At 58.0% G+C, this 25446-nt stretch overlaps 1 protein-coding gene across 7 annotated transcripts in view; it reads right to left on the bottom strand.

Moving 5' to 3' along the window:
- Nucleotides 1-896: 896 nt before the first annotated feature.
- The window catches only part of srrm2 (serine/arginine repetitive matrix 2), an 86850-nt gene continuing 62300 nt past the window's right edge, over nucleotides 897-25446 (bottom strand). Inside the window, exons 6-15 of one of the 7 annotated variants that reach the window (XM_069927105.1) lie at nucleotides 21180-21242; nucleotides 17337-17372; nucleotides 17025-17072; nucleotides 16076-16159; nucleotides 14837-15011; nucleotides 6471-9430; nucleotides 5947-6204; nucleotides 2706-2813; nucleotides 1680-1781; nucleotides 897-1313 (exon numbers count right to left, since the gene is read on the bottom strand). In XM_069927105.1, coding sequence (XP_069783206.1) covers nucleotides 1304-1313; nucleotides 1680-1781; nucleotides 2706-2813; nucleotides 5947-6204; nucleotides 6471-9430; nucleotides 14837-15011; nucleotides 16076-16159; nucleotides 17025-17072; nucleotides 17337-17372; nucleotides 21180-21242 — 3844 coding nt within the window. In that variant the 3' untranslated portion in view covers nucleotides 897-1303. Of the gene's footprint in view, nucleotides 1314-1679; nucleotides 1782-2705; nucleotides 2814-5946; nucleotides 6205-6470; nucleotides 9431-14836; nucleotides 15012-16075; nucleotides 16160-17024; nucleotides 17073-17336; nucleotides 17373-21179; nucleotides 21243-25446 lie in introns of those variants that run through there. The other 6 variants (XM_069927106.1, XM_069927107.1, XM_069927109.1 and 3 more) reach the window with 6 other exon arrangements.

The raw sequence follows: 25446 nt of genomic DNA, 5'->3' as shown, positions 1-25446 counted from the left end.
ACAGATATCCCTGAGATAGGGATGGAGAGACCCCAGTCAGTGTACAAATATTGCCGAGAAAGGGAGGGAGAAACGCAAGTCAGTGTGCAGAGAGGGACTAACAGACAGACCACTGTCAGTGTACAGATACTCCCCTCAGAGAAGACAGAGAGCCGGTGAAAGTACATTTATCCCCTTGAGAGAGTGTGATGGAGGGACACCAATCAGTGTACATATATCCGATGAGAGGGATGGAAGAATCCCGGTCAGTGTACAGATATCACGAGAGAGGGGGATGAGGTGAAACCAGTCAGTGTACAGATATCCCAAGAGGGACAGAGAGACCCCAGTCAGAGTACATATATTTCCCTGAGAGAGGGACAGACAGACCCCAGTCAGTGAACAGTTATCCCAAGAGAGGATTGAGACCCCTGTCAGTGTACAAATATCCCCGAGAAAGGGACGGAGAGACCCCGGTCAGTGTACAGATATCCCACTGAGAGAGAGGGACGAACAGACAGACCACTGTCAGTGTACAGATATCATACTGAGAGGACAGGAAGACCCTAATAAGGGTACAGATATCCCAAACAGAAAGACCCTGGTCAGAGTACAAATAATCCCCTGACTGAGAGAGACGGATGAAGAGACCGCAGTCAGTGTACAGATAACCCCCTGGAGAGGGATGGACCGACACAGGTCAGTGTACAGATATCCCTCTGAGAGATGAGGACGGAGGGACTCCAGTCAGTGTACAGAGATCTGATGAGAGGGGGATGGAGGGACACCAATACATATACAGATATCCCCCTGAGAGGGGGTCAGTGTTCAAATATTCCCATGAGAGAGAGGGTCAGAGAGACCCTGGTCAGTTAAAAATATTCACAATCAAATGACTTCACGCCAACAACATTCACTTGTTTAAGAAAACCTAGTTCAAACCTTTAACTTTAATTTGTGCTGTGAAAGATGTTGAGTGATTCAGCAAACAGGGAAGTAGGCGAGAACTTGGCTATGGAGCCTACAACCTCTACACAAGTGGCAGCACTGTTGCCAACGAAGCTCCCGGCCATAAATCTCTCGCTGTGCCAAAGCGAGTCAGGAGGTTGCTGCGATCCTCTCCCTGTGGCTGGAACCAAGTGGCCGGAGTTCTCGCCAACATGCCTACTGTTCAAAGAGTGGGGATGGAGGGAATTTTAAAAAACCAAAGGAGGGGGGGGCTGTGGGGGAATAATACATGGGAAACGCTTCACTGTCCCGGCTGGGGGTAGAGACGGAGGGATCCTCAGTGTCTGCATGTGACAACTCGGGATGGGCCAGACGTCTAAGGAGACCTGCAAGAGATGAGAGACAGATCAGAGGTGGACACTGGTACCACACAAAACCATGGGGGTGGGTGGTGGGTGGTGGGTGGGGTGTAGGGAAGGACCATGTGAGCAAGGGCAGAGTCAGAGGACATTGGTGGGTGGAGAGGAGTGGGAGGGGTGCGTGGACTGGGGAGGGAATGGGGTTCGTGGTAAGAAGGGGACAGTCCATTTGGGGAGGAGTCAGAGTCGGTGTCACTGATGGGGGAGGGGATCAGGTCCATGGTGGGGGGGGGGGAAATGGGGTCTGGGGTCTGTGTGTTGGGGAGGGTGAGGGAAGCGTGTGGAGAGCGTCGAGGGGTGAGGGGGTGCGGTGGATGGGGATCACGTCCTGACCTGCGGTAGCGACCCCGGTCGCGGGGACTGGGGGAGCGGCGACGTCTCCTTCGGGGCGGTGACCGACTGGGGGAACGCTGGCGCCGGCGGTCCCACTTCCTGCTGGGACGAAAAGGGGAACGTGTAGACCCAATCTCAGTCTCAACGTGACCCCTTATCCCCACTGCGTCGCTACACACCCACCGCATCCCCTCACCCTCACTGCGACCCCTCACGCCCACCGTGTCCCTTCACTGCAACTTCCCACTGTCCCCTCACCCCCACCGCGACCCCTCACGCTCACCGCATCCCTTCACTGCAACTGCCCACCGCGTCCCCTCACCCCCAATGTGACCCCTCACCACCTCCGCCTCCCCTCACCCTGACAGCCCAATACAACCCCTCACCCCCACCCTTCACCGTGACCCTTCACCTGGACCATGACCCCTCATGCCCACTGCAACTCCTCACCTCCACCATGACCCCTCATTCCACCGTGACCCCTCACTGCAACCCTTTACCCCCACCACGACCCCTCACCTCCACTGCATCCTTTCACTGCAACCACCCACCGCATCCCCTCACTGTGACTGCCCACTACAACCACTCACTCCCACTCTTCACCATGACCCCTCATGTGCTCCTTGACCCCTCACCTGCAGCACGATCCCTCACCCCCACTGCAACCTCTCTTCTCCACCGCGACCCTTCACCCCTACCGCCCACTGCAACCCCTTACCATGACCTTTGACCCCTCACCTGGACCATGACCCCTCACCCACTGCAACCTCTCATCTCTACTGTGACCCCTCACCCTCATCGCGTCCCATCACCTCCATCGCATCGCCTCTCCATGACCGCACACTGCAACCCCTCATCCTAATGAGACCCCTCACCCCCACTGCGACCCTTCACCACCCTGTCACTGGTCCCTCACCCCCCTCCATATTAACCCCCCATGCCTGGAGTGACTCCACACCTGCGCCCAATGTGCCCCTCCCCCCGCTATGACCCCTTGTCCCCTCTTTCATGCCGGGAGTGTTGTACCGCTGCCTGCCAGATTCCCAGGATCTGTGATGCCTCCGTCGCTCATCTGGAGAGTAGCTCAGGGATCGGGAGTCCCTGAGGGAGTCAGCCGGCTTCCGGGGGCTCCGGCTGCAGAAGAAGGTGGGGTTGGGGGAGGGGGGGGGGAAGAAATGGGTGTCACGTTGGGGCCAGGTATGACACCACCTGTTACTGTTCCTGCACATGCGCTGTCCAAGGGGTGTCCCCGGACTGAGAGCAACGCTTCTCTCCACTACTAAACATGTTAGATACAGGAACCAGGAAGGGCCCATGAGAAGTAGCCAGGAAGGAGCTTCAGAAAGGATTTTGGAGAGCTGGAGGGGGCCACGAGGGGGCCTTGGCATGTAGGGTGAAGGAGAACCCCAAGTCATTCGATGGGTATGTGCAGAACCGAAGAATAACGAGAATGAAGGTGGGGCCGCTAAAGGAGATCACATGTGCCTGGAGGTGAAGGGGTTGGGGAACTTCGAAACGAACAGTTTACGCCAATATTTACAAGGGAAAAGGACCTCGATCAGGTTGAGGCTGAATTTGAACAGGCCGGTGTCTGGACGTGAGGAGATGCAGGAGGATCTGCCTATAAACCTTGAGTTAATGAGTCCCTGAGGCCGGACAAAATTTTCCCCAGGCTTGGATGCCATCTACCTTGGGCTCGGGCGCCACCTACTCCAGGCTCGGGCACCACCTGCCCTGGGCTCGGGCGCCACCTACCCTAAACTGCTGTGGGAAGAGATCGCTGGGGCAGTGGTTACGATCTTTGAATCCTCTTTGGCTGCAGGGGAGGTGCCAGAGGGTTGGAGGACGGAAAATGTGGTCCCCTTGTCTGAAGCAAGTAATAGGAACCCTGGGAATTTTAGATTTTAGACAGTGAGTCAAACGTCAGTGGGGGGGGGGGGGGCAGGGAGAAACTATTGGAGAGGATTCAGAAGGACAGGATCGATGAGCATTTGGAGAAATCCCGACAACTCAAGGATAGTCAGCAAGGCTTTGTGAAGGGAAGTTTGGGCCTCACGAGTCTAATTGAGATTTTTGAGGAGGTAACAAAAAAAATTGATGAGGGTCGGGCGGTAGATGTGGTCGACGTGGATTTTAGCCAGGATTTGAAAAGGTCCCCATGAAAGACAATTACAGAAAGTCATGAGGCTTGGGATCAGTGGAACCTTGGCCGTGTGGATCAAATATTGGCTGGCAGGTAGAAAGCAGAGAGTCGCCGTGTGGGGCCGCAGGGATCTGTTCTGGGACCCCAGCACTTTGAGATTTTTATAAAGGACCTGGATGAAGAGGCGGAAGGATGGGTCAGTAAGTTTGCAGGTGACACGGTTGGAAGAGGTGTGGATGGAGCTGAAGGTTGGAGGAGGTGCGGATGCAGCTGAAGGCTGGAGGAGGTGCGGATGCAGCTGAAGGCTGGAGGAGGTGCGGATGCAGCTGAAGGCTGGAGGAGGTGCGGATGCAGCTGAAGGCTGGAGGAGGTGCGGATGCAGCTGAAGGCTGGAGGAGGTGTAGATGCAGCTGAAGGTTGGAGGAGATGCGGATGCAGCTGAAGGTTGGAGGAGGTTGGGATGGAGCTGAAGGTTGGAGAAGGTGGGGATGGAGCTGAAGGTTGGAAGAGGTGGGGATGGCGCTGAAAGTTGGAAGAGATGTTGATGGAGCTGAAGGTTGGAGGAGGTGTGGATGGAGCTGAAGGTTGGAGCAAGTGTGGATGAAGCTGAAGGTTGGAGGAAGTGGGGATGGAGCTGAAGGAGTTGTGGATGGAGCTGAAGGTTGTCGAAGGTGACAAGAGGATATCGACAGGATGCAGAGTTGGGCGGAAAAGTGGCCGATGGAGTTCAGTCCAGGTGTGAGGTGATGCATTTTGGAAGGACAAACCAGGAGGCTGAGTCCTGGGTTAAGAGTGTGGATGAACAGAGGGACTTTGGGGTCCAAATCCATACATCCCCCAAGGTCATTGCACGGACTGATAGGAGAGTTAAGAAGGCCTGTGGGACGCTGGGCTTCTTTAATCGGGGGACTGAGTTCAGGAGAGGAGAAGTCATGTTGCAACTCTACCAATCACTGGTGAGACCACACTTGGAATATTGTGTTCAGTTCTGGGCACCTCATTATAGAAAGGATGGGGAAGCTGTGGAGATTCACCAGGATGGTGCCTGGATTGGAAAACATGTCTAATGAGGCAAGGTTCGCAGAGCTGGGATTTTTTTCTTTGGAGCATAGAAGGATGAGAGGAGACTGATAAGCGTAGACGGGGTGGACGGTCAGTGCCTGTTTCCCAGGGCAGGATGAGCAAATACCAGAGGACATCTGTACAAAGTGAAGGGAGGGGAGTTCAGGGGATATGTCAGGGGAAGGTTTTTACACAGAGAGTGGTGGGGGCCTGGAACACCTGGCCAGACGTGGTAGTGGTGGGGGCCTGTATCATTGGGGGCATTTAAGGGACTCTTAGACAGACTCATGGATGGAAGGAAAACAGAGGGTTATGGGATAGGGAGGGGTGAGTACATTTTTTTAGGAATATATTGGCTGGCACAACATGGAGTGGCGAAGGGTCTGTACTGCTGTAGTTTCTATGAACGTGTGGGGCACACTGCTCGCCTTGTCCTGCGCTCCCTGGTCTGGAGAGGGGTCAGATTGACCTGCATGCCAGAAACAAGCCTGTGAGTGGGGAGACTGCATTGGGGAACTTCAGTCCTGCGCAGGGAGACTGCAACGAGGAACCCCAGTCACATGTAGAGACACGGTGTTATGGAACCCCAGTTCTGCGCAGGGAGACTGCGTTGGGGAATCCCAGTCCCATGTAGAGAGATGGCATTAAGGAACTCCAGTTCTGCGCTGGGAGACTGCGTTGGGGAACCTCAGTCCCATGTAGAGAGATAGCGTTAAGGAACCAAAGTCCTGCACAGGGAGACTGCATTGAGGAACCCCGGTTGCATGCAGCGAGATGCCATTGAGGAACCCCAGTCCTTGTGTTATGGAACCCCCAATCCCACGCAGGGAGTCCACGTAGAGGATCACCGGTCACGCGCAGAGAGACTGCGTTGGGAAACTCCAGTCCTGCACAGGTATATCGTGTTGAGTAACCACAGTACTCCCATGTCGGGGAGCGCAGACCTGCGCAAGGAGACCGCAAGGAGGAATCCTGGTCCACACAGGAAGAATGTGTTTGGGAATGCAGACCTGAGTAGGGAGAGCGCGTTGAGGAACCCTGTTCCCGCGCTGCCCCACTCACCGGTGACGAGGTGGGGAAGTGGTCCCTCTGGGACGGTCCCTCTGTCTGCGGCGAGGACGGGGCGAGGAGGAGGAGGAGGAGGAGGAGGAGGAGGTGGTGCCGGAGGAGGGTGAGGGGGATGCACTGCCCCTACCATGTCTCCCCTCCCGGCTTCGGGAATGCCGGCTCCGGGGGGGTGAGGCGCCCCTTCGCCCCATCCTGCTCCCCCTGTCCCATGTCCGGGTTGTACCTCTCCGCACCGGGGGGCTGGGGTCTCCACTGGAACACAGGGGGAGCAGGGGGTTAGTCTGTGGCTGAAAGATCCAGGTCCTCCCTTTGTCCCACTGTCCAGCCCCCTCCCTCCTGTCCTCCCCCAAACGGTGCACCCCCTTTGCCGTCCAAAACCCCTACCCTCCCATCCCCACCCCCACCCCCCTTGTCCTCCCACCCAAATGGTGCTCCCCCCTCCTTCTGCCCCAAACACCGGCACCTCGGGGTGGGGGGATGAATGCCAATGCCCTCCCTCCCCAGGTCTTGGTACTCACCGCCTCCGGCGATCACTGTCTCTGACGCCCGGTGTCCTGCTGCGCCTTGAGGCAGGCGAGCCAGTGGAGGTGGAGGAGGCAGAGGAAGAAGAGGAGGAGGGCGAGGTGGAGGGGGAGGAGGAGCCCACTCGCCTCCCTCTGGTTCCGGGCAGACGTCTGGGCGAGGCGTCCCCCCAAGCAGGTGTCCCGGGAATGGCAGGGGGAGGGGCTGAACACTTCTCTCTCGCCCGACCCACTCTCTTATCCCACCGGCTGGGCTGGGACTGGCTGTCCTCAGCCGTCTGCCGTCTGGGAGAGGGGCTCCGTCTGGGAGAGGGGCTACTCTCAGCTGTCTGTTGTCTGGGAGAGTGGGTGTGTCTGGGGGACAGGCTCCGTCTGGGAGAGGGTCTATCCTTGGTCGTCTGCCATCTGGGAGAGTGGGTCCACCTGGGAGATGGGCTGTGTCTGGGAGAGTGGGTCCGTCTGGGGGATGGGCTATCCTCAGCCATCTCTTTTCTGGGAGAGGGGCTCTGACTTGGGGAAGGGCTCCGTCTGGGAGAGGCCCTCTGGCGTCTGGGAGAGGCCCTCTGGCGTCTGGGAGAGGCCCTCTGGCGTCTGGGAGAGGCCCTCTGGCGTCTGGGAGAGGGGCTCTGGGGCCTGGGAGAGGGGCTCTGGGGCCTGGGAGAGGGGCTCTGGGGCCTGGGAGAGGGGCTCTGGGGCCTGGGAGAGGGGCTCTGGCGCCTGGGAGAGGGGCTCTGGCGCCTGGGAGAGGGGCTCTGGCGCCTGGGAGAGGGGCTCTGGCGCCTGGGAGAGGGGCTCTGGCGCCTGGGAGAGGGGCTCTGGCGCCTGGGAGAGGGGCTCTGGCGCCTGGGAGAGGGGCTCTGGCGCCTGGGAGAGGGGCTCTGGCGCATGGGAGAGGGGCTCTGGCGCCTGGGAGAGGGGCTCTGGCGCCTGGGAGAGGGGCTCTGGCGCCTGGGAGAGGGGCTCGGCCGTCTGGGAGAGGGGCTCGGCCGTCTGGGAGAGGGGCTCGGCCGTCTGGGAGAGGGGCTCTGGCGCCTGGGAGAGGGGCTCTGGCGCCTGGGAGAGGGGCTCTGGCGCCTGGGAGAGGGGCTCTGGCGCCTGGGAGAGGGGCTCTGGCGCCTGGGAGAGGGGCTCTGGCGCCTGGGAGAGGGGCTCTGGCGCCTGGGAGAGGGGCTCTGGCGCCTGGGAGAGGGGCTCTGGCGCCTGGGAGAGGGGCTCTGGCGCCTGGGAGAGGGGCTCTGGCGCCTGGGAGAGGGGCTCTGGCGCCTGGGAGAGGGGCTCTGGCGCCTGGGAGAGGGGCTCTGGCGCCTGGGAGAGGGGCTCTGGCGCCTGGGAGAGGGGCTCTGGCGCCTGGGAGAGGGGCTCTGGCGCCTGGGAGAGGGGCTCTGGCGCCTGGGAGAGGGGCTCTGGCGCCTGGGAGAGGGGCCCTGGCTTCTGGGAGAGGGGCCCTGGCGTCTGGGAGAGGGGCCCTGGCGTCTGGGAGAGGGGCCCTGGCGTCTGGGAGAGGGGCCCTGCCGTCTGGGAGAGGGGCCCTGCCGTCTGGGAGAGGGGCCCTGCCGTCTGGGAGAGGGGCCCTGCCGTCTGGGAGAGGGGCCCTGCCGTCTGGGAGAGGGGCTCTGCCGTCTGGGAGAGGGGCTCTGCCGTCTGGGAGAGGGGCTCGGCCGTCTGGGAGACGGACTCGGCCGACTGGGAGAGGGGGTCTGCCGTGTGGGAGAGGGGCTTTGCCGTATGGGAGAGGGGGTATGCCGTCTGGGAGAGGGACTTGGCCGCCTGGGAGAGGGGCTCCGTCTGGGGGAATTGCTCTGCCGTCTCGGCGAGGAATTCTGCTGTCTGGGGGACTGGCTGTGCTGCCTTATATCTGCCCTCCTGTTCTTTGGCGACAACCTTCCTCCTACGGGTGACGACCTCTCCAGCCTTGGTGACAACCTTCCTCCCCTTGACGATGAACTCTCCTGCCTTGATGATAACCTTTCACCCCTTGGCGATGACCTCTCCCGCCTAGGTGATGACCTTCCTCCCCTTGGCGATGACCTCTCCCGCCTTGGTGATGACTTCGCCCCCCTTGGCGATGACCTCTTCCATCTTGGTGATGATCTTCGTTCCCTTGGCAATGAATTTTCCTGCCGAGGTGATGACCTTCCTCCCTTTGGCGATGACCTCTCCTGTCTTGGTGATGACCTTCCACGCCTTGGTGACGACCTCTCCCGTCTCGGTGATGACCTTCCACCCCTTGGCGACAACCTTCCTCCCCTTGGCAATGACCTCTCCCGTTTTGGTGTTGACCTTCCTCCTCTTGGAGACGATCTCTCCCGTCTTGGTGATGATCTTCCTCCCCTTGGCGACGATCTCTCTTGTATTGGTGATGACCTTTCTTCTCTTGGCGATGATCTCTCTCGTCTTGGCGACACAGTTGCTTGTCTCGGCGACAATGTCTCTCGTGGCGACATGCTTGCTTGTCTCGACGATGACCTCTCACGCCTTGGTGATGATCTTCCACGCCTGGGCGATGATCTCCTGCGCCTCAGCCACATCTTATCCCGGCCTGGCGATGAACTTTCACACTTTGGAGACATCCTCTCTTGTCTTGACGACGACCTCCCACGTTTTGGCGACGAGCTCTTACCCCTTGGCGATGATCTCCCATGTAACGGTGACGCCCTCTGCCCTGGTGACCGGCTTGCCTGCCGCGAGCTGGAGCACTTGGTCCTTGGTGACGACCTCGCCCGACGAGGCGGCGTTTGGCTCCTCCGGTCAGAAGGCTGGGCCTGCGACCGCCCAGCCCTCTCACCTCTCTCCAGAGTCGATGGCACCGGCCTGGGTGGGCCACCAGGGGAGTCGGAGCTCAGGGATGGGGAGGGGTGCGAAGCTCTGGATGGGGAACGAGATTCAATGGGACCCTCTGCCCTCTTGCCCCGGGATAGGGGTGGGGATAGAGGGTGGGGACTGTGCTCAGGGGATTTCTTGGTGTGGGGGAGGGAAGGAGAAGAAGGTGGAACAGAGTGTGGCGGCGAGTGGAGGGAGTTAGAGGGAGAGGGGAGGGGAAAAGAGGAGAGAGGGGAGGGAAGGTGGAGAGAAAAAGAGGAAGAGTGCAGGAGAAACACCAGAAAAGTGAGTAATACGAGAACTTCAACTCCACTACACCCCTCCCTGCCTCTGTAACCACTCCCCCCCCCCCCCCACCACCCAGTCCCCTTTACCCCTCCTTGTGCCTGTAACCACCTGGAATCCCCTTCACCCCTCCCGGTATCTGTAACCCATTCCAGACTCCTACACCCCTCCCTGTATCTATAATTCCCTCAACCCCAACACTCCTCCCTTATCTACAACTCCCTCCAGTCCCCAACACCCCTCCCCGTCTCTGTAACCCCCTCCAGACCCCTTCACCTCTCCATGTATCTGTAATTCCCTGTCCTCTACAACCCTCCCTGTATCCATAACCCCCAATAATCCCATTCACCCCTCCCTGCATCTCTAACCCAACACAGCTCATTGAATCTGTAACCCCCTACAGTGTTCTTCACTCCTCCGTCTCTGTAACAAATACCAGTCCCTTACACCAGTCTCAGAAAACCCATCCGGTCCCTTCACCCGTTGGCGAAACCCACTCTGATCCCCTTCACCTGTCTGTGAAACACCCTCCCATCCATTCACCCGACTGCAAAAACCTCTCCGGTCCCCTTCACCCATCCGCAAAACCTCTTCTGGTCCCCTTCACCCGTCTGTGAAACCCCCTACGGTCCCCTACACCAGTCTGTGAAACACCCTCCCATCCCTTCACCTATCTGCGAAACCCCCTCTGGTCCCCTTCACTCATCTGCAAAACCCCATCAGGACCCCTGCAACCATCTGCAAAACCCCCTCCAGTCCCTTTCACCTATCTGCGAAAGCCCTTCCGGTCCCCTTCACCCGTCTGCAAAACCCCCTCTGGTCCCCTCCATCCATCTCCGAAACCCCCTCCGGTCCCTTCATTGTCTGCGTAAACCTCTCTGGTCACTCACCCGTCTGCTAAACCCCCACCGGTCCTCTTCACTCATCAGCGAAACCCGATTCGATCCCTTCACTTGTCTGTGAAACCCCCTACCGCTCCTCTTCACCTGTCCTCTTCACCTGGTCCCCTTCAACCATCTGCGAAACCCCTTCCAGCTCCCCTCACCCGTCTGCGAAACCCCTTCCAGGGTTCCCTTCACCCGTCTGCGAAACCCCCTACTGCTCCTATTCACCCGTCTGTGAAAACCCCTCCAGTCACCTTCACCCGTCTGCGAAACACCTTCAGGTCCCCTTCACCCATCTGTGAAAACCCCTCCCATCCCTTCATCTATCTGCGAAATCCCCTCCAATCCCTTCACCCATCTGCATCCCTTCACTCGTCTGTGAAACACGCTACCGCTATTCTTCACCTGACTGCGAAACCACTTCCGGTCCCCTTCACCCATTTGGGAAACCCCCTCCAGTACCCTTCACCCATCAGCGAAAAACTTTCTGGTCCCCTTCACCCGTCTAGGGAACCCCCTCCCATCCATTCACTGTCTGCAAAAACCCGTAAGGTCTCATCACCCATCTGCTAAACCCCCTTCGTCCCCATCACTTTTTAGTGAAACCCAATTCGGTCCCTTCACCCGTCTGCGAAACCCCATCTAGATCCCTTCACCTGTCTCTGAAATCCCCAACCACTCGTCTTGACCTGTCTGCAAAAACCCTTCCAGTCCCCTTCACCCGTCTGTGAAACACCCTCTGGTCACCTTCACCCATCTACATAGCCCACTTCCTTCCCTTTACTGTCTGTGAAAACCCCTATAGTCCTTTCACCCATCTGCTAAACCCCATCCAGTCCCTAATCCTGTCTGCGAAATACCATCAGGTCCCCTTCACCCGTCTGTGAAACCCCCTCCGGTCTCCGTCGCCCATCAGTGAAAACCCTCTGGTCCCTTCTCCCATCTGTGAATCCCCATCTGGATCCATTCACCTCTCTCTGAAACCCCCAAACGCTCGTCTTCACCCGTCTGCAAAAACCCTTCCAGTCCTCTTCACCCATCTGCGAAATCCCCTCAGGCCCCCTTCACGCATCTGCGAAACCCACTCCGGTCCCCTTCACCCATCAGCGAAACTCCTTCACCCATCTGTGAAAACCCCTCCGTTCCCCTTCACCCGTCTTTGAAACGCTCCCCCGGTCCCCTTCACGCGTCTGTGAAACCTACTCTGGTCCCCTTCACCCATCTGCGAAACCCCCTCTGGTCCCTTCACTCGTCTGTGAAACCCGATTCGGACCCTTCACCCATCTGCGAAACCCCATCTGAACCCCTTCACCTGTCTCTGAAACCCCCTACTGCTCCTCTTCACCCATCTGTGAAACCCCTTCCGGTCCCCTTCACCTGTCTGCTAAACCCCTTCCAGTCCCCTTCGCCCTTTCAAGGAATCCCCTCCCATCCCTTCACTGTCTGCAAAAACCCTTACGGCCCCATCACCCAGCTGCTAAACCCCCTTCGGTCCCCTTCACTTGTCAGCGAAACCCGATTCGGTCCCTTCACCCATCTCTGAAACCCCCAAATGCTCGTCTTCACCCGTCTGCAAAAACACTTCCAGTCCCCTCTACCCGTCTGCAAAAACCCCTACGGTCCTCTTCACCTGTCTGCGAAACACCCTCCGGTCCTCTTCACCCGTCTAGAAAGCCCACTTCTGTCCCTGTACTCTCTGTGAAAACCCCTATGGTCCTTTCACCCATCTGCTAAACCCCCTCCGTTCCCCTTCACCCATCTGCTAAACCCCATCTGGTCCCTGCTCCCGTCTGCGCAATACCATCAGGACCCCTTCACCCACCTGTGAAACCCACTCCGGTCTCCATCGCCTGTCAGTGAAAACCCTCTGGTCCCTTCTCCCATCTGCGAATCACCCTTCGGTCCCCACACGCATCTGCGAAACCCTCCACCGATCCCCTTCAACCGTCTGGTAAACCCCCTCCAATCCCCTTCACCTGTCTGAGAAACCCCCTCCGGTCCCCTTCACCTGTCAGTGAAACCCCTTCCGTTCCCCTTCACCTGTCTGGGAAATCCCCTCCGGTCCCCTTCACCAGTCTGTAAAACACCCTCCCGTCCCTTTGCCTATCTGTGAAACCCCCTACCGCTCCTCTTCACCCATCTGCGAAACCCCTTCTGGTCCCCTTCACCCGTATGTGAAACACCATGCAGTCCCCCTCACCCGTCTGCGAAAGCCCTTCCGCCTGTCTGTGAAACCCACTCCAGTCCCCTTCACAAGTCTGCGAAACCCCATCACCCGTCTGCTAAACCCTTCGGTCCCCTCCACTTGTCAGCGAAACCCGATTCTGTTCTTTCACCCAGCTGCGAAACCCCATGTGGATCCCTTCAGCTGCCTCTGAAACCCCCAACCACTCGTCTTCTCCTGTCTGCGAAAACCCTTCCAGTCCCCTATACCCATCTGCGAAAACCCTTCCGGACCCCTTCACCCGTCTGCAAAACACCTTCCGGTCCCCTTCACCCGTCTGCAAAACACCTTCCGTTCCACTTCATCCGTCTGCAAAACACCTTCCGGTCCACTTCATCCGTCTGCAAAACACCTTCCGGTCCACTTCATCCGTCTGCGAAACCCCTTCCGGTCCCCTTCACCCGTCTGCAAAACACCTTCCGGTCCCCTTCACCCGTCTGCAAAACACCTTCCGGTCCCCTTCACCCGTCTGCAAAACACCTTCCGGTCCCCTTCACCCATCTGCAAAACACCTTCCGGTCCCCTTCACCCATCTGCAAAACACCTTCCGGTCCCCTTCACCTGTCTGCGAAACCCCTTCCGGTCCCCTTCACCCGTCTGCAAAACACCTTCCGTTCCACTTCATCCGTCTGCAAAACACCTTCCGGTCCACTTCATCCGTCTGCAAAACACCTTCCGGTCCACTTCATCCGTCTGCGAAACCCCTTCCGGTCCCCTTCACCCGTCTGCAAAACACCTTCCGGTCCCCTTCACCCGTCTGCAAAACACCTTCCGGTCCCCTTCACCCATCTGCAAAACACCTTCCGGTCCCCTTCACCTGTCTGCGAAACCCCTTCCGGTCCCCTTCATCCGTCTGCGAAACCCCTTCCGGTCCCCTTCACCCGTCTGCAAAACACCTTCCGGTCCCCTTCACCTGTCTGCAAAACACCTTCCGGTCCCCTTCACCTGTGTGCTAAACACCTTCCGGTCCCCTTCATCCGTCTGCGAAACCCCTTCCGGTCCCCTTCACCCGTCTGCAAAACACCTTCCGGTCCCCTTCATCCGTCTGCGAAACCCCTTCCGGTCCCCTTCACCTGTCTGCAAAACCCCCTCCGGTCCCCTTCATCCGTCTGCGAAAACCCTTCCGGTCCCCTTCATCCGTCTGCGAAACCCCTTCCGGTCCCCTTCACCCGTCTGCAAAATACCTTCCGATCCCCTTCACCCGTCTGCAAAACCCCTTCCGGTCCCCTTCACCTGTCTGCGAAACACCTTCCGGTCCCCTTCAACCGTCTATGAAGCCCACTTCCATCCCTTTACTGTCTGTGAAAACCCCTATGGTCCCTTCACCCAGCTGCTAAATCCCCTCCATTCCCCTTCACACGACTGCTAAACCCCATCCGGTCCCTATACCTGTCTGCAAAATACTATCAGGACCCCTTCACCCATCTGTGAAATCCTCACCCGGTTCCCTTCACCTGTCTGCGAAACCCCCTCCCGTCCCTTCGCCCGTCTGTTAAATCCCCTCCAGTCCCCTTCACCCGTCTGCGAAACCCCATCTGCACCCCTTCACCCGTCTGTGAAACTCACTCCGGTCCCCTTCACCCATCTGTAAAACCCCTTCCGGTCCCCTTCATCTGTCTGTGAAAACCACTCACGTCCCTCACCTGTCTGCAAAAAGCCCTCCAGTTCCTTTACTCGTCTGCTAAACCCTCTCCGGTCCCCTTCACCCATCAGCGAGACCCCATCTAGTCCCTTCACCCATCTGCGAAACCCCATCTGGATCCCTTCACTCGTCTATGAAACCCCCTACCACTCCTCTTCACCCATCTGCAAAACCCCTTCCGGTCTCTGCGAAACCCCTTCCGATCCCCTTCACCAGTCTGCAAAACCCCTTCCGGTCCCCTTCACCCGTCTGCAAAACCCCTTCCAGTCCCCTTCATCCGTCTGTGAAAACCCCTCCCGTCCCTTCATCTGTCAGCTAAAACCCCTCCAGTATCTTCACCCCTCTGGAAACCCATCCAGTACCCTGCACCCCTCCCTTTCTCTGTAAGCCCCCTTTCCGATCACCTACACCCCTCTCTGCCGCTGTGCACTCCACATGGCTGGACGCTCCAGCTGTTTGGATGCTGCCCCACTCACTCTTTCCTCTGCTGCCACCCCCACACACTCACCTGCCCCCTGACCCTCACTGCTCCTTTTCCTGGGCTCCGGCTGCCAACACTGGTGGCGCTCCCTGCTCTCTCTGGGATCACCCGGCGTTCCAGGCAAGGAGATCTGGCCTCCCTGATCTCTGGCCCTTGTGTACTCCCCTTGGTGACCTGGGATTCTGTACAGGGGCTTCTGGACCTTTTGGGTAGTGTTGGGGGTAAAAACAGAATAGAAGCTAGTGAGATAAAGACAGGATGGAAGTGGTTCTAAACCCCCTTACTTTCCCCACCACTGTATGCCTCCACCACCCATCCCCCTCCACTCAAGATTTGGGAGCTGGTGCACAAGTAATTCAGATATATTTAAGGTCTTGGGAGTTTCAACATTGTGCAGGGTAGGTGGGGAACGTGACGAGAAGTAACATCTACGACCCTGAAACGTCAAAATTGTGCAGAGCGGGTTGGGAACATGATGGGAAGGAACATCCACGACCCTGACATGTCGACAGTGTGCAGAGCGGTCGGGGAACGTGAGGAGAAGGAACATCTACAACCCAGACAATTCGACAGTGTGCAGAGCTGGCGGGGAACGTGACGAGAAGGAATATCTACGAGCCTGACACATCGACAGTGTGCAGAGCAGGCAAGGAACGTGACGAGAAGAAATACCCACGACCCTGACACGTCGACAGTGTGTAGAGTGGTCGGGGAACATGACGAGAAGGAACATCTATGACCCTTATAGGTCGACAATGTGCAGAGCAGGCGCGGAACGTGATGAGAAGCAACGTTCACGACCCTGACACGTCGATAGAGTGCAGAGCGGGAGGGGAACATGATGAGAAGGAACATCCACGACAGTGACGTATCAACAGTGTGCAGAGCGGGCGGGAAACATGACAAGACATCCACGAACCTGACACCTTCGACAGTGTGCAGAGCAGGCGGGGATCAGGACAAGAAGGAACATCCACGACCCTGACACGTTGACAGTGAGCTGAGTGGGCGGGGAACGTGACGAGAAGGAACATCCACGACCCTGATACGTTGACAGTGCGCAGAGCGGGCGGGGAATGTGATGAGAAGGAACATCCACGACCCGGACATGTTGACAGTGTGCAGTGCGGGCGGGGAATGTAACGAGAAGGAACATCTACAACTGTGACACGGCAACAGTGTGCAGAGTAGGCAGGAAACGTGATGAGAAGGAGCGTCTACGATCCTGACACATCGACAGTGCGCAGAGAATCTGGTACCACTCACCGGCTCCGAGATGGGGAGGTAATTCGTGGTAAGGATGGACTTCGTAATTTACGCTGCTTCCGTGGTGGAGACCGGCTGCGGCTGCTGTGGAGGGTTGGGAGGGCTTAATATCACACATTGGGAGGGATGAACGTACCAAGAGGTTCGAGATGTTAACATCCCAGGAGGGGGAGGTGGAGGAGTTTATGTCCCAGTCAGGGAGGGGTTTATGTCCCAGTCAGGAGGGATAGCCTCACAGGAGGGGGAAGAGCTAACCTCCCAGCAGGGGGAGTGGACAGCCTCTCGGTAGCTGGATGTGATAACCTCCCCGCACGGGTAGGGTATATTCTTTCAGTAGGGGGAGTGGAGAACTCCTGGCAGGGAGAGGGGATAACCTCCGTGCAGAAGGAGGGGAAAGGCTCCAGGCAGGGGGAGGGGTCAGCCTTCTGGTAGGGGGAGGGGAGATGTTTAACGTCCAACAAGAGGCAGGTGTTTATCCCACAACGAAGGGGGGGGGGGGCGGCTTTAATGCCCTGGAATGGGGTGGAGTTACGGTGATGGGTTAGGATGACAGGGAGAGGAATGTGAGGACAGGGAGACGGGGGTAGGGGAGGGGGGAGTCAGGAGAAGGGGAGATGGAGAGGGGAAGACGGGGGAGGGTGGAGATGGGGGAGGGTGGAGACTGGGAGGGGAGATGGGGAGGGGAGACGGAGAGGGGGGTGGGTGAAGATGGGATTGGTAAATGGGGGAGATGGTAGGGGGAAATTGGGCGGAGGGGGAGATTGGGGGCTGGGTGAGGGGGAGACAGGGAAGACGGGGAAGGGGCAACGGGGGGAGACGGTGGAGGGTGGATATGGGGTGGGGAGACAGGGTGAGGGGGAGACGGCAAGACAGGGAGGGGAAATGGGAGGGGGCGACGGTGGGGAGGGGGAGATGGGGCTATTGGGGAGGATAGCTGAAAACCCCTCACCATTTCCTCTTCTCCGTCGCTTCCTTCCTATTCTTCGGGCTTCGCGACCTGGTTGGTTGGGAGGTGTATAGAGAACAATGAGTGCTGTGAGAGATAGCATCCTGGAAAAGGGCTGACTGGGCTTCCCCCTCCCAGCCCTGCCACACAGATGCTGCCCACTCTCAGAGGCTAAGAACCAAGGTTCGAACCTGAGTTAAAAGGGCCACTGTAACCTGCCTCCCCAAGCCCCCCTCTCTCCTACCCTCATGCCAACACGCCCCTCTCGACCACCATCACTCTCCACCCTCCCTAACCCCAGCAGACAAGACTCACCTATGTTTCTTCTTGCTTTTTGATTTGGACTGAGATCTATAGGATGGGGTGGTGGAAGAGAGAGAGAGGGAGAGAGGGAGAGAGAGAGAGAGAGAGAGAGAGAGAGAGAGAGTGGGGGGGGAGAGAGAGTGGGGGTGGAGGGAGAGAAGTGGAGAGAGAGAGGGGGGAGGGAGAGAGAGAGGGGAGAAAGAGAGGGGAGAGAGAGAGGGGGGAGAGAGGGGGAGGGGGAGAGAGGGGAGAGGGAGAGAGGGGGAGAGGGAGAGAGGGGGAGAGGGAGAGAGGGGGAGGGGGAGAGAGGGGGAGGGGGAGAGAGGGAGGGGGAGAGAGGGAGGGGGAGAGAGGGGGGGAGAGAGGGGGGTAGAGAGAGGGGGGAGGGGGAGAGAGGGGGAGGGGGAGAGGGGAGGGGGAGAGAGGGAGGGGGAGAGAGGGAGGGGGAGAGAGGGAGGGGGAGAGAGGGAGGGGGAGAGAGGGAGGGGGAGAGAGGGAGGGGGAGAGAGGGAGGGGGAGAGAGGGAGGGGGAGAGAGGGAGGGGGAGAGAGGGGGGAGAGGGGGGGAGAGAGAGGGGGAGAGAGAGGGGGGGGAGGGGGAGAGAGGGGGAGGGAGAGAGGGGGAGGGGGAGAGGGGGAGGGGGAGAGAGGGAGGGGGAGAGAGGGAGGGGAGAGAGGGAGGGGAGAGAGGGAGGGGGAGAGAGGGAGGGGGAGAGAGGGAGGGGGAGAGAGGGAGGGGGAGAGAGGGAGGGGGAGAGAGGGAGGGGGAGAGAGGAGGGGGAGAGAGGGAGGGGGAGAGAGGGAGGGGGAGAGAGGGAGGGGGAGAGAGAGGGGGAGAGAGAGGGGGAGAGCGGAAGGGAGAGGGGGGGGAGAGAGAGGAGGAGAGAGAGTGGAAGAAGGGGTGGGGGGGAGAAGGGGAGGGGGAGAAGGGGAGGGGGGAGAAGGGGAGGGGGAGAAGGGGAGGGGGGAGAAGGGGAGGGGGAGAAGGGGAGGGGGAGAAGGGGAGGGGGAGAAGGGGAGGGGAGAAGGGGAGGGGGAGAAGGGGAGGGGGGAGAAGGGGAGGGGGGAGAGGGGGAGGTGGAAGAGGGGGAGGGGGAAGAAGGGGAGGGGGAAGAAGGGGTGAAGAAGGGGAGGGGGAAGAAGGGGAGGGGGAAGAAGGGGAGGGGGAAGAAGGGGAGGGGGAAGAAGGGGAGGGGGAAGAAGGGGAGGGGGAAGTAGGGGATGGGAATGAGGGGAGGGGGAAGAAGGGAAGGGGGTAGAAGGGGAGGGGGAGAAGGGGAGGGGGAGAAGGGGAGGGGGAGAAGGGGAGGGGGAGAAGGGGAGGGGGAGAAGGGGAGGGGGAGAAGGGGAGGGGAGAAGGGGAGGGGGAGAAGGGGAGGGGGAGAAGGGGAGGGGGAGAAGGGGAGGGGGAGAAGGGGAGGGGGAGAAGGGGAGGGGGGAGGGGGGGGAGAAGGGGAGGGGGGAGAAGGGGAGGGGGAAGAAGGGGAGGAGGAAGGAGGGGGAGAAGGGGAGGGGGAGAAGGGGAGGGGGAGAAGGGAGGGGGAGAAGGGGAGGGGGGAGAAGGGGAGGGGGGAGAAGGGGAGGGGGGAGAAGGGGAGGGGGAAGAAGGGGAGGAGGAAGAAGGGGAGGGGGAAGAAGGGGAGGGGGGAGAAGGGGAGGGGGGAGAAGGGGAGGGGGGAGAAGGGGAGGGGGGAGAAGGGGAGGGGGGAGAAGGGAAGGGGAGAAGGGGAGGGGGGAGAAGGGGGGGAAGGGGAGGGGGGAGAAGGGGAGGGGGGAGAAGGGGAGGGGAGAAGGGGAGGGGGAGAAGGGGAGGGGGAGAAGGGGAGGGGGGAGAAGGGGAGTGGGGAGAAGGGGAGGGGGGAGAAGGGGAGGGGGAGAAGGGGAGGGGGGAGAAGGGGAGGGGGAGAAGGGGAGGGGGGAGAAGGGGAGGGGGGAGAAGGGGAGGGGGGAGTAGGGGGGAAGGGGAGGGGGTAGAAGGGGAGGGGGGAGAGGGGAGGGGGAGGAAGGGGAGGGGGAAGAAAGGGAGGGGGAGAAGGGGAGGGGGAAGAAGGGGAGGGGGAGAAGGGGAGGGGGGAGAAGGGGAGGGGGAGGAAGGGGAGGGGGAAGAAAGGGAGGGGGAGAAGGGGAGGGGGAAGAAGGGGAGGGGGAGAAGGGGAGGGGGAGAAGGGGAGGGGGGAGAAGGGGAGGGGGAGAAGGGGAGGGGGGAGAAGGGGAGGGGGAGGAAGGGGAGGGGGAAGAAAGGGAGGGAGAGAAGGGGAGGGGGAAGAAGGGGAGGGGGAGAAGGGGAGGGGGGAGAAGGGGAGGGGGGAGAAGGGGAGGGGGGAGAAGGGGAGGGGGAGAAGGGGAGGGGGAGAAGGGGAGGGGGAGAAGGGGAGGGGGGAGAAGGGGTGGGGGGAGAAGGGGTGGGGGGAGAAGGGGAGGGGGGAGAGGGGATGGGGAAGAAGGGGAGGGGGAAGAAGGGGAGGGGAAGAAGTGGGAGGGGGGAAGAAGGGGAGGGGGAAGAAGGGGAGGGGGAAGGGGGGAGGGGGAGGGGAAAGGGGGAGGGGGAAGGGGGAAGGAGGGGAGGGGGAAGGAGGGGAGGGGGAGGGGGAGGGAGAGGAGGGGAAAGGGGGAGGGAGAGGAGGGGAAAGGGGAGGGAGAGGAGATGGGGAGGGGAGGGAGAGGAGGTGATGGGAATAGGGGAGGAGGGGGTGAAGGGAGGAGGGGGTGAAGGGAATAGGGGGAGGTGGGGAATGGTTAGGGGAGGAGAGGGGGAGAGGGAAAGAGGATGGACTTTTAACTCTTTGGGGAATGGATGACGAAGGTAATGCTGGGGGTGGGTGGGGCGACATGCTGTGAAGGAACGCCATAGGAGAGATATGCCAATGGGGGGAGAGAGTAGGTGATGGGGGTGGGTAGGGTAACGAGCAGGGAAGGAGTGCTGAGGGAGAGGGGGGCTGAGTGGGAGGGGATGAACCAAGGGGGTGGACGGCAGCGAGGGGCACTGAGTGGGAGTGGGTCGGCGATGGGGATGGTCGGAGTAATAAGTGGAGTGCCGAGGGAAAGGAGGGCTGAGGGGGAGGGGGTGCACCGTGAGGGGTGTGGGAGGGGGCCAAGGGGTGGATGGCGCCAAGGGGAGAAGGGCCCTAGAGGGAGGGAGGGGTGCACTGAGGGGAAGGGAGGTGGTGCTGAGGAAAAGGGTGATGCCAAGGGGGAGCCGAGGCAGTTGGTGGGTGCTGTGGGGTCCATTGAGGGAAAAGGTGGGCTGAGGGGGAGGGGGTGCCAAGGCAGGTGGTGGGCGCCGAGGGGGATGGTGGGCGCCGAGGGGGATGGTGGACGCCGAGGGGGATGGTGGACGCCGAGGGGGATGGTGGACGCCGAGGGGGATGGTGGACGCCGAGGGGGATGGTGGACGCCGAGGGGGATGGTGGACGCCGAGGGGGATGGTGGACGCCGAGGGGGATGGTGGACGCCGAGGGGGATGGTGGACGCCGAGGGGGATGGTGGACGCCGAGGGGGATGGTGGACGCCGAGGGGGATGGTGGACGCCGAGGGGGATGGTGGACGCCGAGGGGGATGGTGGACGCCGAGGGGGATGGTGGACGCCGAGGGGGATGGTGGACGCCGAGGGGGATGGTGGACGCCGAGGGGGATGGTGGACGCCGAGGGGGATGGTGGACGCCGAGGGGGATGGTGGACGCCGAGGGGGATGGTGGACGCCGAGGGGGATGGTGGACGCCGAGGGGGATGGTGGACGCTGAGGGCGATGGAGAGCGGTGAGGGAGAGGGACAAGTGCTAAAGTGGGGGGGGGGGCACCGAGGCTGTTGGTGAGTGTTGAAGGGTCCACCGAGGGGGAGGGGACGACGCGTGAATTACCTGCTCTTCTTCTTGGAGCGTTTCTTCTTCCTGTCCTTGCTGCGCTGGGTAGGGCTGGCAGATCTGGGGAAGGGTAGAATGGTAGCAGGGGTTACACACAGCCTCTCAACTCACTATCACGGGGATGAGTACCCAACAATCCCTCTAAACCCGTCCTATCCATGGATCTGCCCCACCTGGCCCTATCACTCTAAATCCATCCTATCCATGGATCCGTACCACTCACACTGGTCCCACTTGCCCCTATCCCTCAAAACCCGTCCCACCCATGGATCTGTCCCACCTGCACTGGTCCCACCTACCCCATCCCTCTAAACCTGTCCTATCCGTGGATCTGTCCCACCCACACTGGTCCCACCTGCCCCTATCCCTCTAAACCCATCCTATCCATGGATCCATCCCACTCACACTGGTCCCACCTGCCCCTATCCCTCTAAACCCATCCCACCCATGGATCTGTCCCACCCGCATTGGTCCCACCTCCCTCTATCCCTCTGAACCCATCCAACCTATGGATCTGTCCCACCCACACTGGTTCCATCTGCCTTTATCCCTCTACAACCCTCCAATCCTTGGATTGGTCCCACCCACACAGTATCGGGGATTTGTTCTGGGTAGATGGGGCAGTGTAACTGCGGTAACGGGGATTTGATCTGGGTACACCGGGCGGTGTTATCAGGGTAACTGGGACTTCTTCTGGGTACACCAACAGTGATACTAGGGTTACCAGGCGGTGCAACTGGGATATCGGGGAATTATTCTGGGTACACCGGCAGCGTTACTGGGGTAACGGGGATTTGATCTAGGTACACCAGGCAGTGTTACCAAAGTAACAGAAAATTGTTCTGGGTACACCGGTCAGTGTTACAAGGATTTGTTTTGGGTACACCGGGCAGTGTTATCGGGGTAACAGAAATTTCTTCTGGGTACACCAGGGATTGTTAACGGGGTAACCGGGATTTGTTCTGGGTACATAGGGCAGTGTTACCGGGGTAATTTTGACTTGTTCTGGGTATACTGGGGCCGTGTTACTGGGGTATCAGAGATTTATTCTGGGAACATCGGGCAGTTTTATCAGGGTAACCGGGACTTGTTCTGGGTACACGAGCAGTGTTACCAGATAACGTAGATTTGTTCTGGGTTCATAGGGTAGTGCTACCGGGGTAACAGAAATTTCTTCTGGGCAGTGTTACTGAGGAAACAGATTCATTCTGGAAACACCAGGCAGTGTTACTGGAGAAGCGGTGATTTGTTCTGGGTACACCGGGCAGTGCTACTGGGGTAACAGAAATTTCATCTGGGTACACCGGGCATTGTTATCGGGGTAACTGGGACTTGTTCTGGGTACATCGGACAGTGTTACCAGGGTAACTTTGACTTGTTCTGGGTATACTGGGGCGGTGTTACTGGGGTAACAGAAATTTCATCTGGGTACACCGGGCATTGTTATCGGGGTAACTGGGACTTGTTCTGGGGACATCGGACAGTGTTATCGGGGTAACTTTGACTTGTTCTGGATATACTTGGGCGGTGTTACCGGGGTAACATTGATTTGTTCTGGGTACACGAGCAGTGTTACCAGGGTAACAGTGATTTGTTATGGGTACACCGAGCAGTGATACCAGGGTAACGTTGATTTGATCTGGGTACATAGAGCAGTGTTACCAGGGTAACAGAAATTTCTTATGGGCAGTTTTGCTGAGGTAACAGAATTGTTCTGGGAACACCGGGGCAGTGTTACCGGGGTAACAGGAATTTGTTCTGGGTACACCGTACAGTGTTATCAGAGTAACGGTGATTGTTCTGGGTGCTACGGCATTGTTACTGGGGTAATGGGGATTTGGTCTGGGTACACCAGGTAGTGTTACTGGGGTAACGGGGATTTGCTCTGGGTACGCCAGACAGTGTTACCAGGGTAACAGAGATTTATTCTGGGTGCACCATCAGTGTTGCTGGGGTAACGGGGATTTATTCTGGGTACACCGGACAGTATTATCAGGATAACTGTGACTTGTTCTGGGTGCACCAGCAGCGTTGCTGGTTTAACGGGGATTTGTTCTGGGTATACCGGCAGTGTTACCGGAGTAATGGGGATTTGTTCTGGGTAGGAATATAGGAAGTAGGAACAGGAGTAGGCCAAAAATGGCCCATCGAGCCTGCTCCGCCATTCAATAAGATCATGGCTGATCTAATTTATGACCTAACTCCACCTTCCTGCCTTCTCCCCATATCCCCCAATTCCTCTATCATGTAAAAATTTTTCTAACTGAATTTTAAATATGTTTAATGAAGCAGCCTCAACCACTTCCCTGGTTAGAGAATTCCAAACATTCACTACTCCCTGGGAAAAACTATTTTTCCTCATTTCTGTCCTAAATCTACTTCCCCGAATCTTGAGACTGTGTCCTCTTGTTTTAGTTTCCCCGGCCAGCTCAAAAAAACCTTCCTACATCTATCCTATCCATACCCTTCATAATCCTATATGTTTCTATAAGATCTCCTCTCATTCTTCTGAACTCGAGCGAATACAATCCTAGACGATTTAATCTTTCATCATAAGTCAACCCCTTCATCACAGGGATCAACCAAGTAAACCACCTCTGGACCATCTCCAAAGCCAGTATATCCTTCCTCAAATATGGAGACCAGAACTGGACACAGTACTCCAGGTGCGGTCTCACCAGTACCTTATACAGTTGCAACATTACCTCCCCACTCCTGAATTCAATTCCTCTAGCGATGAAGGCCAACATTCCATTTTCCTTCTTAATAACCTGCTGCACCTGCAACCTAACTTTCTGTGATTCATGGACAAGCACTCCCAAGTCCCTCTGCACAACAGCATGCTGTAATTTTTCACCCTTTAAATAATATTCAGCTCTTTTATTTTTCTTGCCAAAGTGGATAACCTCACACTTACTAACATTGTACTCCATCTGCCAGACCTTTGCCCACTCATCCAGCTTAACTATATCCCTCTGCAGACTCTCCACATCCTCATTACAATTTGCTCTTCCACTCAATTTTGTCCCCTCCTCCAAGTCATCAATGTAAATGATAAACAGTTGTGGGCCTAACACCAACCCCTGCGGCACCCCACTTATCACTCTCTGCCAACCTGAAAAACTCCCACTTATCCCGACTCTCTGCCTCCTGTCAGACAACCAATTTTGAATCCAGGCCAATATACTTTTCCAGACTCCACTTTCCTGTAACTTACTGATAAGTCTCTTGTGCGGCACCTTATCAAACGCTTTCTGGAAATCCAAATATACAACATCAACCTGTTCCCCTCTATCCACCGCACCCATTATATCCTCAAAGAATCCTAACAAGCTTGTCAAACAAGATCTTCCCTTTCTAAAACCAAGCCCACTCATCCAGCTTAACTGGATGAACCCTTACATTCCAAAAGTTTCACTATTTCATCTTTAATGATGGCTTCAAGCATTTTTCCAACTACAGACGTCAAGCTAATTGGCAGATAATTTCCAGTCTTCTGCCTACATCCCTTCTTAAAAAGTGGTATGACATTTGCTGTCTTCCAGTCTGCCGGGACCTGCCCAGAATCCAAGGAATTTTGGTATATGACCACCAATGCATCAATTACAACTTCTGCCATTTCCTTCAGAACCCTTGGATGCATATCATCAGGACCAGGTGATTTGTCTGGCTTTAGTCCCATTAGTTTCTCCATCACTACTTCCTTTGTAACAACAGACAGTGTTACAAGGATAACAGAAATTTCTTCTGGAACACAAGGCAGTGAAATTGAGGTAACTGGGACTTGTTATGAGAACACAGGGCAGTGTTACCAAGGTAACACTGTACACCGGGCATTTTTACCAGGGTAACGGGGATTTGTTCTGGGTACACTGTAGTGTTACCGGGTGGACAGGGATTTGTTATGTGTACATCGGGCAGTGTTATTGGAGTAACTGGTACTAGTTCTGGGTTCACAGGGCAATATTACCAGGATAACAGGGATTTGTTCTGGGTACACGGGGCAGTTATACCAGGGTGACAGGTATTTGTCTGGGTACACCAGGCATTGTTACCAGGGTAACACAGATTTCTTCTGGGTACAACAGGTCATGTTACCAGGGTAGCGGTGATTTGTTCTGGATACACCGGGCAGTGTTACCAGGTCAATGGCGATTTTTTCTGGGTACACGGGCAGTTACCAGGGTAATGGGGATTTGTTCTGGATACATTGGGCAGTGTTACCGGGGTAACGGGGATTTGATCTGGGTATACCAGGCAGTTT

Source organism: Narcine bancroftii, chromosome 3 (assembly GCF_036971445.1).
Source record: "Narcine bancroftii isolate sNarBan1 chromosome 3, sNarBan1.hap1, whole genome shotgun sequence".
NCBI lineage: Eukaryota > Metazoa > Chordata > Chondrichthyes > Torpediniformes > Narcinidae > Narcine > Narcine bancroftii.
The sequence above is the reverse complement of the archived record's forward strand: the minus strand, read 5'-3'. Positions and strand labels throughout refer to the sequence as shown.